Here is a 15608-nt window from a genome sequence, read left to right as displayed (position 1 = left end):
GCACTTCAGCAATTTATCTAGCTAAATCACTTTATACATATCCATTTCATGATATTTTGTAAACATCAAAGGATACTATAGTTATATCGTAATATTTTAAATTTATTAAAATTTTATTTAAGTGATTATGAACACTTATTTATGAGAGATGAATGACTGTTTGATGTGAGATGTACATAAGAACAGACGAATGTTCAAGTGCAAAAAAGTAAAATTAACACTATGAGCACTTGTGCATGTAACAAAAATGATCGTTCATGAGTAGGAATTATCAAAAATTCATAATTTTGATCCTAGTCATTTGTAATATTTACACTTATGTTTATATTGCACAATGATAAGATAATATTTATACTTATATTTATATTTATTGGTAATATATAAAATATTAGCATTTTTTAAATTACATGGACAAATTCAACAAGCTCTGTCCCCTTGCCAATTCATCCTTTTTAAGTACTATGTGGGCTTCCGAGAGCTTGGTATGTAAAAGTTGGGCCCAACTTTTCATTGAATGTAGAAGCCCGGCTCATTCGACATGCTTCTCTTCCCTCTCTTTTCTTTTTCTCAAGCCCTTTTTAAGCCCTAACTCTCCTGCACCTTCATCATTTACCAGATAGACTCTTTCACAGAGATGAAGACTTAAGTAGCAGAACAGAATTGAAAGAGAAAAATGGGAAAAATCCCACCTGTCTTACGCCCTTTGGTTTCAGCCAACACGCTTATAACAACTCCATTACAAATTGAAAAATCCCAACGCCATAACTTTCTCAACAAAAGACCCTCCAGAAAACAGCAGCAAAAAGGACTCATGATTCACTAAAAGCCAAAAGAATTCCATCTCTGTTCAAGTCCTCTGAACTCTCAGAAGCCAAGAAACTATTGGACTCCTTCATTTCAACCATACAAACCCCACCTGACTGCCCCTTCCACAACTCTCTCCTTCAATCCTACGCTTTGATGTCCACCGTTGATAATTCGATCTCTTCTCCGCCGCATGATCCAAACCAACACCGCTTTCTCCACCGACCGTTTAACTTACCTTATTTTTTCTTTCGCAGGCGTGCAAAGCACCTGATTCTGACCTCTCTCGGGTTCAAAAAAAAAAAAAAAAGGCTCAATTTGATGTTCTATACTTCATTGATGAATGGTTTGCGTAGGAAACGAGACTCATTGGGTGCACTGACATTGTTAGAGGAGATGGAGACTAGGGATTGTAGTCCTAATTGTTGCATGTATAACGCGTTGCTGCATGTTTTGTGTAAGTCGAAATTGTTGGAGAAAGGAATTGAATTTTATGAGATGATGAAAGAGGGTGGTATGAAGCCTGAGATGGCTAGTTATGCCACATTTGTGAGGGCACTTTGTCGAGTTGGCCAGGTTTCTGAGGCTTACGAAGTTTTTGATTATGCGGTTGAAAGTAAGAGTTTGACAGATGTTGGTGCTTACACTACATTGGAAATGTAAAGCACACTTAAGTGGCTGAAGCTATAGAAAAAGTCCATGCGGTCTATTTGGTTGGTTTTGATTACTATTGTACTCTCTTTATGTAATTGTTCTTATAGGTTGTCCTCTGTGCCGTTTACACTGGCAATCAAATCATCTCCCAGCTTATGCTATAGTATAGCACTCTCAATTTTTTGTGTTGAATTTGCTTGTAACAGTAAATATGCCTTCCCTCCATTTGTTATTCTCAAATGCATTGCTTAATAGTATAATTTGCTGATGCCATCAGAACAGGTTTTTTAAGGTGCATTTAAGGATATGGTCCTGTTCTTTTGTGGCATAAGATGCTGCTCTCAAGAGTTAAACTTGCATTCTAGCACTCTTCAGGCTCAGAATATCATGGTTATGTCTGGCAATAATCCCTCCGTAATAACTTGGATGTGATTCTTATTATTTGGAGGGTTATTTTTCTTTATCAGGTTATACCCACTGCATTATTCTTTCCTTCGCGTAAAAACTACTGCCTAACTTATTGAATTTTACACTACGTTTTTATTTAGTTTAGGTAAATGCTGCATGCTACTAATGACAACCATATACATAATGTTTTCAGCTACCTAGCTCATTTCTTTTCATAAGTACTTGTTTTTGTTCAATCACTTACTAATTTTTAGTTTGCTTTCAAAGGATCCAATGTTATTCAAATGCTAGCGTGCAACTATTGGCACCGTTGTGCTCTTATTATGAGAACTGAAAGAATTAAAGTTGTTGTGTCTCATTGACCTGCATTTACATTTGTAGTCCCCAACCAAGCCTATTCATTCTTCTGGCTAGTTTTTTACAGTTCTGATGCATCAAAAATTGCCAAAATTATACATTTATGGAATTACTGTTTCTCCATTAATTATTCTTAAATGCATTTATCAATTTTCTGATCCCATCAGAACAGGGTTGTGGAGGTAAGTATAAGGACATCGTCCTATCCTATACAGTTTTAGCATTAAGAGGCTGCTCTTAAGAATCAAACGTGCATTCTACCACTCTTCAGGCTCAGAATATCACAATTACGTCAGGCAATAATCTCCTGAAATAACTTGAAATCTCATTATTTAAAGGATATATGGTTATTATCATGTTACACCCACTGCACAACCTCTTCCTATGAGAAAAAGCTACTGCATATCCTGTTCTTACTGGCTAATGCTGCATAAATTTACTACATTGACAACCATATACATAACCATTTTAGAAACTTACCTCATTTATTTTTCTAAGATGACCCGACGTATGCAAAATACTACTGTATAATGATTTTGTACCATTATACCCATGTGATTAGACCTGAGATTAAAAATTAAATTGCAGTGTCTCATTGACCTGGATTTATATCCGTAGTCCACTACCATGCCTTTTCATTCTTTCGGTTCATTTGCTTCCATGTTGATGGACCAAGGAATACTTGTATGTAACACAATGAGGTTTCTTCTTTGTGAAGCTTCAAATTGTTACATATTAATTTTAAGTTGTCAAATTGGGACTGAAATGACTTCTTCACTGCATTTCTTAATGGCTGCTCTTTGGGATTGAGGCTATTGTAGGTTTGAAGATGGTTTGAGATTAATCATGCACTACTTTTTGCTGTCTTAATTGAGCACTTCCAAGTTATAATTAGGATGTGCTAGTCAGATGGAATTTGACATGGGAAATGTAAGCACGGTTTGCCCTTTAACATATATTTCAACTTAAAACATATTTTAAATATTAATAAAAACTATGTGCATTCAGTTTTGAGCACTCAATTGGGTATCTAAATAATGTATCATTACATAGTACATGATTAGGTTATTTTAATATGATAACACATCATCTGAGTATTCATTTAAATGTTGGAGTTTCTCGCACTCTTTTGATTATTTTCTAGCCATTTATCTTTGCATCATTGTTCAACGATTGATGTGAGAAATCCTATCTTGGATTCTTATGACAAATAAAGTCTCAAAATCTGCAAACGACTGGAATTATTCATTACAAAAGTACCAGGGCTACAATTTTCTGATTGAAAATGTCAACAATGTCTAGTCCTGAACCCATTCTGGCAACACAAAACAAACGAATGCCACGGCATTGTCTGCGACACAAATGCTAACCAACATTGTCTGCCAAGTTACATATAACTAATTGTTTTCCTGTCTCCAATTATTACTCTCTTGTTAACAATTTTTCCATTGCAAATTATATATGCTAAATTCTACAGCTTGCCACGGCATCCAGTGACGAATTGAATGAAAAATATTAATGAATTTTTTTGTATGATCTTTTGTACCAGCCCTAAATAGTCCTCATATTAGGTCTAGATGCTTGGACTCGAACGTTGCAAATTCTTGTCTCCTTTTGTCTTTCGCTTTCATGGTTTTCTTATAGTGTTTCATTCTACTTAGTCAATGTACTGTTTTATTGAAATTAGACAACCATAAATTTGCCAGCCTTTTATGTTTTAAATTACTCTATCCAAGTCAATGATTGAATCCTGGTTCAGAAAAAAGCACTAGGAATGATTGGGGAGACAAAGAGGCATCTCCATCTTACCACCATGACCACTCAGCAAAAACAAATTTTCAATTTCCCAGTTTCATGACCACATGATTAAAGAATGAGTAAGGTTTGCATTTTGCCAACAACAAAGTTTACCAATATCTTCCTTGGTTAGGTGCATCACATTGCCATCACATGCATGAAGACTCAAGTGGAGCCCTCATTGTATGCTATTTATATAACTTCAAAAGGGATTGCCATACAAGCTTCAATTTTTTCTTTCTTGGTGATTTCATCAGCATCACTTGGAAAAAATTAAACAAGAATGGCAACTTTTAATGCCTTTCAAGCAATGCAAGTTCCTTCAAGGTCTATTAGTTTGCCTGCAAGATTGTTACATCCTACTTCACTAAAGATTGAAGAAATGTTTAAAAAACTTAAAACCTGGGATTCTCCATCTGCAGCTGTGACTTTCAGTGGAATCGAGGCTATTCAAACTGGTTTGATAAGGCTTGCAGAGTTGTATGCTTGTGTGGAGGAGCTTTTCCACTCTCCCTTGACACAAAAAGCTCTTAATAATCAACAACATGTGGAGTTGGTGGAAGAGGCTCTTGATAGGTCAATTGGATTATTGGACGCATGCAGCAATGCAAGAGAGTTGATTTCGAGTATGAAGGAGCAAATGCAAGATCTTCAGTCAGCTTTACGCAGAAGGGGTGGAGATTACTCCACCATTGAAACCAGTATTCAAGCTTATATTAACTTCAGAAAGAAGTCAAAGAAGGACATTGCAAAGTGCCTTGGAGCGCTAAAAAAAATAGAAAACGTCCATTTAACAAATGCTGATCATCAATATCTTTTCTTGGTGATTAAAGTATTAAAAGAATCCAGTGCCATCACAATCTCAATCTTCAAATCCCTCTTATTGTTCCTGTCCATGTCAGTGACAAAATCCAAGTCTAGAGGATGGTCAGTTTTGATATCGAAAATTATCCCAGTTGAGAAAGGCCACAAGGTTATAAATGAAGTGGAGTGTACGGAGATGGCCCTCTACTCTTTACAGGTACAAATGCGAGGAAACAATGGCAAAGCCGATGTGCAAATGGCACTCAAGAAACTAGAAACAGTTGATGGAAGTATCAGAGGTCTTGAGAGAGGATTAGATTGTTTGTTCAGAGGCTTAATCCAAAATAGAATGTCACTTCTTAATGCTCTAACACCTTGATCATTGACTAGTTTATGATTAAGTATGAGCATTTCGTAGATGTAATTGTTCAAAAAACCCAATTTTGCAAGAGAAACAATGTAATAGATGACATTGAGATCCATATATGTTTTAGTAATTCTTTAAATTTATTTTACTGTTATTAGTGTCATATATTTGCAAGATTTGCAACCTATATACATTATGAAGTGAGTTTAATGTTCTCAATACCTCCGATGACATCCTATTGAGCTTTTTCAAATGCTCAGGTCATATTGAATAATGAAATTTCCAGGAATATAAAAATCTATTATTGAAGTATTAAGATATCACTTTCTAATAACTATGGGTACATACAATGGAGGTATTATGTCTGCGTGAAAGTGAACAAACCACATAATAAGATTGTACATAGAGATGGCAATAGACAGATAGAGTCAAATACCTTAATCTTTACCTTTGTCCCTTCAAGAGAAACATTTCTCCATTTCTATTCCATCTCCAATACGGGGATGACGGAGGCTGAAACATTTATCCCTATTCCTACCCAATCCCCAATTGCGGGGATTTTATCCATTTTTGTTCTCATCCTCAACCCCATCTTTATTGGGGAATCCTCTCTTTGTTTAAAGAGAGATAGATTGAAAACTTGATTTTACGAGCCAAATTGTTGTCTCTAATTATATATATTGACTTTTATATAATATGTTGGTTCATTATCAAGATATTGTTGATTTTAGATATAATTCGTATAATTTTACTTTTGAGGCATTACAACTCAAAATGTGCCTTGAAAGTTTAAAAGCATATAGGCTATTTGAATTATTCATTTTGCTTGAAAATATTAAAAGAAAATTGACTATATAGTTTGTGAGTTTTTAAGAGGGTTGCAACGTTATATTTTATTTATTTATATAAACCAAAGAAGTCGGTTCATCATTTGCCATGCATGCATCATCTGCTGCATCATATTTCTGGTCTCTTTAAACAGCTCACCCTTCCCACATTATCAGCAAAATAGCCAGAGATAAGATTTCAGGTGATGAACCAACCAAAAATTAATAATTGACTGGTAATTTTCTCTGTTCATTTATATTGTTAAGTTCTGTAATTTTTTAAGCAATCAACAATTCGATTCTTGTGCTCTACTTTTTCCCGTATCATATCTGCCATTTGATTCTACTCTCCTAGCTTTCATTCCAGGACTACGGGAAAGGGGAATGTACAAGAAGCAACAAAACCTGAAGAAAAATGAAACAAAATAACATTAAAGATATCACTGTTCTGCACTGTGAAAATTATCCACCAAAGACAAGATGCATATGTATTTATAATCCTCTTAATTACTCTCTAATCAGTGACGTTAATTGTTAAACAAACGCCGCTAATCTCTCCTCAAGATAATTAATTGTTCCATTGTCTCTAATATTTAATCTCCCAATTATACACTGCATGATTCTTGGCTAAGTTGATTTCTTTGCTAATTTGTACACTTTCCTAAGGAATTCGGTGCATGCCCAAATGAAAAGAAAGATTTGGAGTTAGATTTTGTTGTAAAAATTAGTCCTTTAGACTCAGTACAATTCTATGAAATTATATTTTTGTCTCCAATTGTCGTTTTCCATCTTTGTTTTGGGTTATAGGAATTGTTAACACTTGGCCAATGGGGCTCCAAATCTTTGCTTGACTCCAGGAAATGAGACAATTACGAAATGACAGCCTTTTGTGCTCTTAAATTAAGGAAATGGAGACTGGAAATGTATCTAAGCATGATTGACTGCTGGCAAAATTAGAATTACAAGAAACTACGAAGCAATTGCGAGGAGACAGAGTCAGACAACTCCCATTTAACAAATTCATCACGATCTCATACTCTGGTAATTTTAGCTGAACTTGTTTCATATTTGATAAAAGAAAGAGCCAAGGTTTCAGGTAGAAATGGATTCGATCCAAGCTGGAATTCAAGTTTGAATTGAACAAACCTAGTTTAAACCGATCAAAACATTTAAATTCAATTTAGTCCGGATTGAATTCAAAGATAAATTATTTTTTAATTTAGTTTGAGCATCAATTTATCAATCTTAAACCAATTTTGAATTGATTCTTTTAGATTTAATCTAATCTTGAGATGGGCTTTGTTTGGTTTCAATTCGAATTGAATCAAACTCTAGTTCAATTTGTTAGCTAACAATGCAATATTCCATTTGTCATCTCTTTGGCAAAAGGTTTACTCATGTAGGGAAAATATAGAACTAACAATTTTTAATATGATCTATTAACTTGACATGATATGATATGAAAAAATTTAGGTAGAACGGAGTTTTTTTTACATAAACTTAAAACTAAATAAGGTTAGATTCAAGTTGACACAAAACTAACTCGAATTTACCAAAAACGTTTGAGAAATTTTATTTCAGTAGAATTTGTTTGGGACAAATTTAAGAAATGTTAATAGACAAGAATCAACAACAACCAGAATTTGTGCATACTACATATAGTTATATCTTTGTATAGTTGTAATTACTCTGATTGGTCTTGATTTTTATTTAGAAATTTTATTCTAATTTTGAATTTTGAGAATGAGATTTGGCTATTAAAATTATTAATATGTTTTGAAGGCTTTTGATATGTAATCATTTTTGGCTACTTATGAACAAGGAAAAGTGCTATGTTATGTATCTTGTTAATAGTAGATTGAAAGAATTTGAAGAAAAATTGCAACGCTCAAAACTATAGGAGAGTTGAAAGAGTGAATGATCAATTCAAGTTGTATTAGGTCAACATAAACATAGTTAAGGTTAAGTTAGGGTTCAAAGTTTTCAATATATTCTCATTCGGATCAAGTAAGAATTGAAAGCTTTTTACCCAAAACCTAAATTAATACTATATAAATGTAACTTGATGATACAAATTACAAGGTTTAAAAAAATGAATTCTATATTATTTGTATGTTTACAAAAAGGGAGAACGGCTAGTTTCCATTCATTTTTTTATCTTAGTGACACTTTCCCACTCTTGAACACGACACTTCCATCAAAATGTAAAGGGTAATTTTAAAGGTCAAATAGTATATTCACCAATTTTTTAATATATATATTATAAGATTAATTTCATTTACACCCCTTAATATAAATAAATTAATTTTTCTTCACCAACTTAACTATTTATCACTAAAACTTTTATCTTTAATTATTGAAGAAAAAAACCAAAACCCTAAAAACTAAATTTAAAAAATTGAAATAGTAGCTTGGAATGAATGTTATTGGTAAGAGTTAGAATAACATCAAACTTATGTGATTAAGCTAGAATTACACCATCTCAGTTTAATTCAACTAGAATCACATCATTTCAGTGTAACTTTAATAATTGTCGATGATTGTTTTAATTTTTTATATTTATTTTTATAATTGTTAATTCTAAAATTAATATAAACTAGAGACGAAAACATATTTAATAAAAGTTTGAAGGAAAAATGTTATTTAGTTTCAATAAACATTGAAAATAATAGATGATATTTTAGTCTTTTTAGTAAGTCTATCCTAAATGGAAAAATATTATTTTTATTGTTCAAGGGTGAAAAAGGAGATATCAATTAAAATAATATTTTTTCCCCTTGTATACATAAATAGTCACTTTTTTTTCTATTATACATATATAGTCTAAAACATAAAATACTTAAAATACCTTTAGACTTTATACTCACCCAGCCAAGACTTACACAATCAAGCATAAACTCATCCAATTGAAACATGAAACTTACTTATTTACCCAACCAAGGTTGAGATATGAGGTGAAAATGTGAAATTTTTTGATGATTTTAACAGTGGAAAGGTCGGCCGAGTGGTTGGTTGGTTGGTTGGTAGACCACTCAGCTAACCAATTTATTTTTAAAAAATTGGTTGCCACCTAGCCAAGCTCCCAACCAAACAATTTATTTTAAAAATTGGTTTGGTTGGGTGTTTAGCTAACTAACTGACCAATCCATCTAGACAATCTCAAATCTCATAATATTCTCATTTTAAAGGTAAAGTCAAATTAAAAAGTAATTTTATTTGTATAATAGGAAAAAAGATGGTTATATATGTATAAAAGACAAAAAAAGTGACTATTTTAATTAATATCACGTGAAAAAGTGTCATTAAAACAAAAAAGTTGAAAAATAGTAGTTCTCTCTTATAAATATAAGTCGAAAAGTGCATTCAAAAAGCACTTAAGGATACATTTGATTTGAGAAATATTTCATTACCAAAACTTAAATATTAGCATAAAGATCAATTATCTTAATGTGTATAATTTAATAATGTGTTTAGGTAAATTGGTATGTATAAGTAATTATTATATTTGGTTTGTAGTATTAAAAAATACAAAGATATTATTTTATTTAAATGTCTTTTATCAAGTAGGTTTAAACTGTTATAAAAATAAGATTACTTTAATAATCTTTTAATATTTAAGAGAGCAATATTATATGTATACACTTTTGAACACATAAATAATATATCATTATGTGATTAAGTATTTTATCCTTAATTCAAAATTGTTATTATACCACCAAATCTCAAAACTTTAAGAGTTTATATCATTTTTCCCCTCATAGTTTAAAAAACTAACATTTTCTCTCACCTAAAGTTTAAAAAAGTTATTTTTCCCCCTAAAGTTTTTTCTTCATTTTCTGACAATCAAAATCTGTTGTTGTCATTGGCCGACCACCCCAACATCTTCTTCTTTGGTTATCAACGTTCCCACAAAAGTAAGCTTTTTGTCGAACAAAGATTATTCGTCTTCTTCCAACGAACCTGTTCCAATGGGAAGGTTGACAGTCAGAGAAGAAGATGTTGGGGTGGTCCGTTGACGGCAGCAATAGATTCTAATTGTTGGAGAATGGAGAAAAAACTTTAGAGGGAAAAGTGAATTTTTCAAACTATAGGAGGGGAGAATGATATAAATTCTTAGGTTTTAGGATTCAATGATAAAATAACAAATTTTCTTGTTGTTTTGATTAAAGTTAATAGTCTGTATAGGTAGGTATTTGAAGTTTTAAAACTCCATGGGTGGAACTTTGCAAATGCATCAACACTTGGGTGGGCATAAGTTTTTTGGCCAACATATTAATTTTATACATGCCAATCATGTGATAATCAGTAACCCACATGCAATTTATGCATGCAATTAGCCGTACGAGCCGCTGATGGCGTCTGCCCTTTTGGCCCTGTACGGTCACATGGTTTGTCTTAGATTGATTCATTTGAAAGCAAGCAAAAACCCACTCTACCTTCTGCCGTTTTGGTCTCTCTCTATCCTTCATCCTCCTCTCACATGCATTCAATATTAATATTATTCCCTTTCTTCAGGCACATGACTCAATAAATTAAGCATTACATAGTGGGTTATGTGTAATATTTCTTATCCAATAATCCAATTCACTGCAAAGCTATTGTTTCTTTTGGACAATAGGCTCTGCAATTCTATCTATTTTGGACAATAGGTATTACAATTCAAAATATTGTCTTGATAATTTGAAGAGTATTCAAGGTATTTTATCAGTCTTATCTTCGCATCTATAAATAATATGTGATGTATATATATATTTAATATTTTTTCTTTACTTTGCTGGTGTAAGATTTGTTTAGGAGTGTTATATTATAAGTCTCATTCTTGTTCAAGTTGGTCTGGTTAGGCAAATAACGTGCTCATGTTTCTCTAAGGTTGAATAAAAAAGCATGGTCGGCTGCAGTTGCATGGCCATATATTGGCCATGGGAATCGAATAATCTGCAATTAATCTGTTACATCAGGCAAGCAATAATAGCAATAATATAATGGGCGTTATAAACTGTATGACAGACGAGCATCAAGCTAATTGATTGATGAAAAATGGGTAGGTCATCATTTTCATGGCGGTTGTAATTTTCAATCAAGGGATATGGCTGTCATCGTGACCATGTTTGAAAGTTGTATAGCATGAAAAGGACGAATGAGTTTGGAGTTGGAATTTAAAGCTTAAAATTTCATCAGCTTAAGCAACAAAAAGAAACTATTTACATATAAATCATTCTTAGGTATGTAAATCATTAAGGGTTCCAATTTCCCCAACCTCTATCATTTGGGACCAATGTGATGTGAAGATGATAAGTTCATTGATTGGGTTTAACTTTCATTATGAATAATTAGAGGCATAAATGGATATATTTGTGCACAAAGTCCCACTATATTCAACAAAATGACTCTGGAATTGGTCGTTCACATGCTCCCTCGTACATTGCAAGCATAATGTACGGTTTATATATGCATTAATTGGTTAGATAAATAACTCAACATCATATAGGGGACAAGGAGAATCAACCCATCATCATCTTTTGTTAAGTCATTTGCACGTGCTGCCAATGTGCAAAATTTAAAGCAACGGATTAATTGTCCCATAATCAGCCCATTATCAATTTCCAAGCTAAACAAATGCTTGTTTCCTTGTCTGCTAAACGCACACATCCAGCACTCTACTGTAGCTTTGTCCTCACAAGTTGCTCTAGCAATTGCCTAGATCCATGGCCTGTATATGATCCTTTTCAATACTTTTTTTCACTGCTTAATCAGTGCTTTGAAGAAAGACATAATTCTGCTTAACCTAATGATGATCAATGAATAAAACTGTGTTGGAATTTGTGGCTTCAAACCATATAAGAGAACAAACATTTTTCATTATAAATATTTACCACACTACATTACAACATACAATAACTCCTTGATATATATTTCTATTAATGGATAAGATGGTTAAACTATCAAAGCGGTTTATAGGAAGTTAAATAACTAAATTCAGACAAGAAAAAAAATTCATGAAATTCAAAATTTTTAAAATGTTTCGTGGCATGATTTTTTATATGTCACAACACTGACTTTTTTTGTCTTCAATCATCTTCATGTTGTGACATAACATCACTTTTATCATGTCGTGACATTAGAATTTTTTTTTTTATCTAAACCAACTTCATTGTGTGGCAACATTACTTTTCTTATATGGTGACATAAGCCATCCTCAAAAGTTTTACACTACACTTTCCAAAAATGTTTAATTTTCAACACTTATCCTTGAACCTTTTTGGTGGCAATTCCAAGGAGAGTTTTCAACATTTCAAATCTAGACTCCGACAACATTTTGGTGAAGATATCAATGCATGACTTGAGTTTCGGAATTACACTAAACCATCTTGATCTCTTTTAATATCTTGGCTACTCTTATAGCATGCTACTTTATATTTATGTGCTTAGTCTTTCCATGATGGACTTAATTTTCAAAAATGTAAATAGCATATTTGTTGTCACACGCAATTATGGTTACTTCAACTTGTTCTTCTTCCAAACCCTTCCTTAACTTTATGATTCATATTACTTGATTTGTCATTGTTGCGACAATAACATATTTCGAATCCCAAAGTAAAACCGTAGCTTGTAGTGTTTTTCATATCATCTATGCTTCTAGCCCAATCACTATTTACATATCCTTACACCTTCTTCTCCTCAGTTCTCCTAATCTAAAATCCCTGATTCTTGGTTCATTTAAGATATTTCAAAATCCTCTTTTTTAGGTTCATGCATAAAACCTAGTTATTGTTAAGTACATCAAACCTCCCATTAGACTTTTAAATCTTTTTTCCTTGGCCCTTTTAGTTCCATCAACCTTTCTAAGCCTAAAATTCACTACTAAAGGAGTTGAAGAATGCTTACAATTCTTTGCAGAGAACTTCTTTCAGAATTTTTTGTGTATACTTTCTTTGGCATATGAAAATGTCATCCTTCTCCTGATTCAGTTTTAGACCTAGAAAGTATTTCATTTTTCCTAAATTTGTCATCTTTAACTTTTTCATCATGGTACGTGCTGTCATTGACACCCAAATTAAATCTTAAATTCCTGCAACAAAAATGTAGTAAAGGAAAGTAGGGATCGTTCCCTCGAAGAGCCTTGATTAGTATGTCGTCACAAATAATCGAAACAAAGAAATAAAGGGGGGTTTTGAACTGAATGCAAATTATAATGGAAAACAATAAATAAAAATTCAGAAAAATAATCTAAAAGGAATAAATCGATTTAACAAACCTTGGTCTTCGGTCACATCCACCATTGGAACTACGATCGATCATCGAAACAAAATATCAAATTAATTATTCAAATATTCGTTGTGGTACTAAATTAACCTGTCCTTCCTTACGATTAGTTAACCAAAAACATGTATTTCAATTAACCCTTATTGATTAATAATTCGGATACGATCTCGAATTTAATTAAACAATAGCATTACGAATTAGAAAGACCAACAAAGCAAGACAACACAAACGTACGACGTTGCATTTAATCTAGTTGATTATTTCCCTAGGATTATCGCTTCTGACGCAGCAAACGATAAACTTAGTTGCCACTTCGATTAGATGGATTGAACAATTACGGATTCAACACCTAAACTAGCCGTAGATTATATTAATTGATAAACTAATCACGCGCCTTAGAAATCAACCAACATAATCATAAACAAATAATTCAGAAAGATAATCAATACTCGAATAAATAAAAAGATGCATTAAAGAACAAAAATAAATCTCACAATCATTGTAGTTCCATGGTTTCAGATCCCTTCAACCAAGATAAATTATTCAGCCACTGTAGACCATGTTTTTCTCTCTAATTCTCTAAGTACAATGGTTGATAATTCTTAAATAAAAATAAGAGTATATATATATTATCTTCCTACTAAAAATCTGGAAATTGAAAGTGAATCCTAATCTCCTAATCCAATCAAGCAAAGTGATCCATATCTTCCCAAAAAGAAAGGAAAAGATATGTATTTTTAATATAAATCCTTCTTCCAAAAATATCATTCCTTATTTAGCTCAATTAATCATCTTTTCCAGCTGGTGATTATCCTTTTCCTAGGAAGCAAATCTTAATATTTTCTGGACTCTTGCAACTGATCTGGGCGTTCAGATCTGTTTTTCGGATTCTGCTCTCATCTTTCACGTGCCCACGCCTAGTCTGCATTACGAAATTTCCAGTTTAATATATCTGCTCTAGTTTTTCCTCTTTTTGGCCCTATTTATTCCAAAATTGCTCAAAGCTTCCTAAAAGCAAAAAGATAAGTAATTCTATTAGATTGCATCAAATTTCCACACAACACAAGGAAATTATAAATCAAAATAGTAACAATTAATGGCCTTATCAAATTCCCTCACACTTATCTTTTTGCTCGTCCTCGAGTAAGACAAAAAACAAAAACAAAGCAAACACAAAAATGTTCCATCAATCTCTTTTCTCACGATACCGAAAAGTGTGCATACCTTAAGATTCAACCCAACCAAGATTCAAGCGTCAACACACATCATTATCAAACTTCACAAGGAAATATGCACAAAAACAAATCAAGATAATCACATTCTAAAGCATGTATAAAGTTTTGGTGAATCTCCTCACGGTTATCACTCATATCACTCATGTGTTTAATGGTTCGGTGTTTCGCTCAAATTCTTCTAATGCAAACATTCTACCATAAGCTTGCTCATGCACCAAATCTCCACTACTTAGATTATATACATGCATAAATCAAAAGGACTTTATTTTAGGTTGTAATGGGGTTTTGGGTAAAGGTGATGATTAATGGATACAAAAGGTTAAAACCATGAATATTAACAAAACATTTAAACACATAAGGGGAACAAAAATGTCAAGCTAAAGCCACCACATTCACCACATTTCTTTGCTACTTGTCATTGCCTTTCTCTTCTCTCTTTTTCAACTTCTTTTCTTTTTTTCTCTTTCTTTTCTGTCTTTTTTTTTTTTTTACTCGAATAAATAAGAGAATTGGGTAGCAAAGATAACAATATAAGGCAATCTCAATAGCACTCTCAATGCCAACTTCTTTTCATCATCTCTTCTTATACAATTAAGTTCCCTTTTCCCCCACACTTAAATTTCTCAAGACAACAAATTCACCAAACAACAAATTTTAGTTTAAATGCCCTGCTAATTTTCATGGTTGGGTGAAGATATTTGTTTGAAGGCTTGGGTTTGTAATATGGTTTTAGCACAAAGAATCAAGGGCTTTGTAAGGCTCAAGGGGCTAACTAGGGAAATTTAAAATAGGTTGGCTTTTTAAGCTAAAGAGTTTAAACAAGAATGCCTTTATCATTTTCATGCATGCATATTTCAATGTGGTCTCGAAACGGTTCAAAGCAAGTTCTAGAGACATATTCACATGGAAGAATATCACTCATCAAAGAAAACATAGATTGATATGAATGTTTCAATCTTTTTCGGCTCAAAACTCACGGGTTAATTAAATTCACCTCAACTTCAAACAAACTCGAGCACTCAATTATCAAAATTTGTTTAAATGCATACCCCTAATTAATCTAACAAATCAGTGTACAATGCTCTCCTATTG

General features: G+C 32.6%; 2 protein-coding genes across 2 annotated transcripts; both read left to right on the top strand.

Annotated features, from left to right (window-relative positions):
• Positions 1 to 566: 566 nt before the first annotated feature.
• LOC123192317 (pentatricopeptide repeat-containing protein At2g17670-like) lies at positions 567 to 1838 on the top strand. Its single transcript, XM_044604820.1, has one exon. The coding sequence runs from the start codon at positions 961 to 963 to the stop codon at positions 1465 to 1467; it is 507 nt and encodes a 168-aa protein (XP_044460755.1). The 5' UTR covers positions 567 to 960; the 3' UTR covers positions 1468 to 1838.
• A 2465-nt stretch (positions 1839 to 4303) lies between these two features.
• LOC123228471 lies at positions 4304 to 5203 on the top strand. The gene has a single exon (XM_044653915.1). The coding sequence runs from the start codon at positions 4304 to 4306 to the stop codon at positions 5201 to 5203; it is 900 nt and encodes a 299-aa protein (XP_044509850.1).
• The last annotated feature ends 10405 nt before the right edge of the window (positions 5204 to 15608 follow it).

The sequence above is a fragment of the Mangifera indica genome, chromosome 1 (genome assembly GCF_011075055.1).
Source record: "Mangifera indica cultivar Alphonso chromosome 1, CATAS_Mindica_2.1, whole genome shotgun sequence".
Lineage (NCBI taxonomy): Eukaryota > Viridiplantae > Streptophyta > Magnoliopsida > Sapindales > Anacardiaceae > Mangifera > Mangifera indica.
The sequence above is the reverse complement of the archived record's forward strand: the minus strand, read 5'-3'. Positions and strand labels throughout refer to the sequence as shown.